We start from the raw sequence: 2,360 nt of genomic DNA on the forward strand, positions 1-2,360 counted from the left end.
CGGGTGTCTTCACTGGAGGGGTGTCTGTGCGTACTCGCTTGGGACAGTCATTGTCTTGCGTCTTCTCCTCAAGAAAGTTGCCCGAAGTGCGCTTCTTGTCGGCCATCGATTTGTGATTGGTTAAAAAGATCATTTACTGTAATGCTTCCAAACAGGAATATACCATTTGTGATTGGTTAAAAAGATCATTTACTGTAATGCTTCCAAACAGGAATATACCATCCTTACAGTATACCCCACATATGAATATCAAAAAAACAAATGTTTGAATGGCAGTTCGCTAAGGCGAAACTCAGCTGTGACGCAGTCAAACCAGCTACATGTAGTTACTCTACTTGGTCACGTACTTTTCGAACAGCGACGTGAAGTAGTTCGGGTCCGTGATGGCTGCGAAGGGCTCCACTCGCTGAAGGTACTTGCCACGGCTCTTTTCGAAGTCCACCGGAGCACCCGAACGAACGTCGCGAACATCCACAATGTGAGAGTGATGCGCCTCAATGTGGTCGTCAAAAAACACAGTAACGTCGTCATCCTTTTGCAATTTCTCTTCGTCAATCAACAGCAACTTCCCGAACTGACCGTCCTCGGCATGAGCGCTCCACCACTCCCAGTAGTCACGAAGTGCAAGCGTACTAGCGCCCTGCAACATGTCATCCAGAGTCTCCTGAATCGACTGGAAGCCTCGAATCACCTTCACTTCTGCATCTGACGTAGCGTAAAAGCTGTTGGGAGCACTGGCCCCTTCCTCCACGAGCTTGGACGAAAACGGAACCTTGGTGAGCGTTCCCACAGCCAACGCCGTGCCGTCAGCCTCAAAGCCATCGCGATAGAAAGTGCCGATACGACGTGCACTGGGCTCCAGCTTAAGTCGGAAACGCTCTGGCAACGCGAGTAGACCGACGGGATGTTGTCCGTCCACCAGGAGATCCAGCTCCTTCGCGACCTCCACGATGTCATCGCCAAAGGTGCGGAAAACGAGCTTCACATCCATCTCCTTGTCCGTCACTTTAGGAGACGCTAAATATGACAAGAACTGTAGGAAGGACGGCAACAAGTAGTAGCGTCCTTCACTCCAAGCCTCTTGGAGTCGAGACTTGGGCATCGTCATAGCCAATTGCTTAACTGCTTCACGCTGCTCTCCCATAGGGAAATGCAATTTCTCCATTACCTCTTTAAAGGAATCGCGAACACGCTCACCGGGGGCGCTGTCTCCACCTGTAAAGGCTGATTGTCCCGCCGTACGCTTCTTCTTCGCAGCTTTGTTCACTGCCTTAATCTGGTCGATGTCACTGCCCTGAGCTGTTGCCAAGCTCTGGTAAGGGTGAGAATCGTCCACGAACTTCTTGTACGTCATGAGTTTGTGTCCACTAGATTCAGCCGCTGGGGGCTCAATAGACGACGCGTCCGAGACACAGATCCACTCGGATGGACTGCTGGGGTTCACATACCCCCACGTGCACTCGGACAAGAGATAATCCACCGTGTTCTCCATGGTGCGACCACCCGCAGCGTCCGACATGAGGACCGTACGGTTCAGATCGAAGTGTAGCACTACGCTGCGTCGCTTGTTAGCAGCCATGAGGATCGAGGAGAGCGTGGTAGTCGACGAGTGGGATGCGGATACAGTAGTGGTCGACCAGCGAAACTAAACAAGTTTTAGCCAATAAGAAGCAGCTATATTTGATTTGTAGCCATGTTGCCTTATCTTTTGCGGCTACCTTTCTTCCTTGACCTCGACTTCGAAGCAGCTTTCTTCTTCTTGGGAGTATTCTCTTCTCCATGCTCTTCTTCTCCTGTTTCTTCAGCTTCATCGTTCTCTTTTTCATGCTCATCATCAACTGCCAGCAAGGCCTCGCCTCCACTATGATCTTCCTCATCCCCAGTGTCCACAACAGCAGCAGCAGCGGCTGCAGCTCGTCGCTTCTGTTGACGTGAGCTCGTTCTCGTGGCGGGCAGCACAGGACGCCGTCGACGCGCCGGTGTTCGCTTTGTTGGCGTCTTCGCCGACTTTGAACGCCCACGAGACTTGGAGTCCGCTTCAGACGCAGAAGCGTCGTGACTCTCTGAGCCACTCACGTCTTCGCTCGCAGACACGGAAGCTCCACGTGTGCGTTTACGCGGGTTGTGAGACGGCGGCGATGGGGCGGCAGAGCCAGGACCGTCACTGCTAATACTCGTTCGCGTTCGGATCCTTGTTGACGCCCGAGCTGGCGTAAGCGGTGGAGGACCCGAAGCCTCTTCATAAAGGGCCTTGCTACTCGAGTCCAGACTGTCAGCAGTCTCTGCTTGACACGGTTCGCCGAGGACGGCAAACTGCAAGTGGAGGAGAATGTCCCGTACCGGGGAATGCAGGGGTCGTT

The 2,360-nt window shown here is 53.0% G+C and overlaps 1 protein-coding gene across 1 annotated transcript; it reads right to left on the minus strand.

The window, feature by feature from the left end:
* Positions 1 to 247: 247 nt before the first annotated feature.
* Positions 248 to 1,618, minus strand: PITG_22301 (uncharacterized protein; the record flags this gene model as incomplete). Its single annotated transcript, XM_002909841.1, has 1 exon — positions 248 to 1,618. The coding sequence occupies one exon, from the start codon at positions 1,577 to 1,579 to the stop codon at positions 332 to 334; it is 1,248 nt and encodes a 415-aa protein (XP_002909887.1).
* Between the last annotated feature and the right edge of the window lie 742 nt (positions 1,619 to 2,360).

This window comes from Phytophthora infestans, genomic scaffold, assembly GCF_000142945.1.
Source record: "Phytophthora infestans T30-4 supercont1.2243 genomic scaffold, whole genome shotgun sequence".
Classification (NCBI taxonomy): domain Eukaryota; phylum Oomycota; class Peronosporomycetes; order Peronosporales; family Peronosporaceae; genus Phytophthora; species Phytophthora infestans.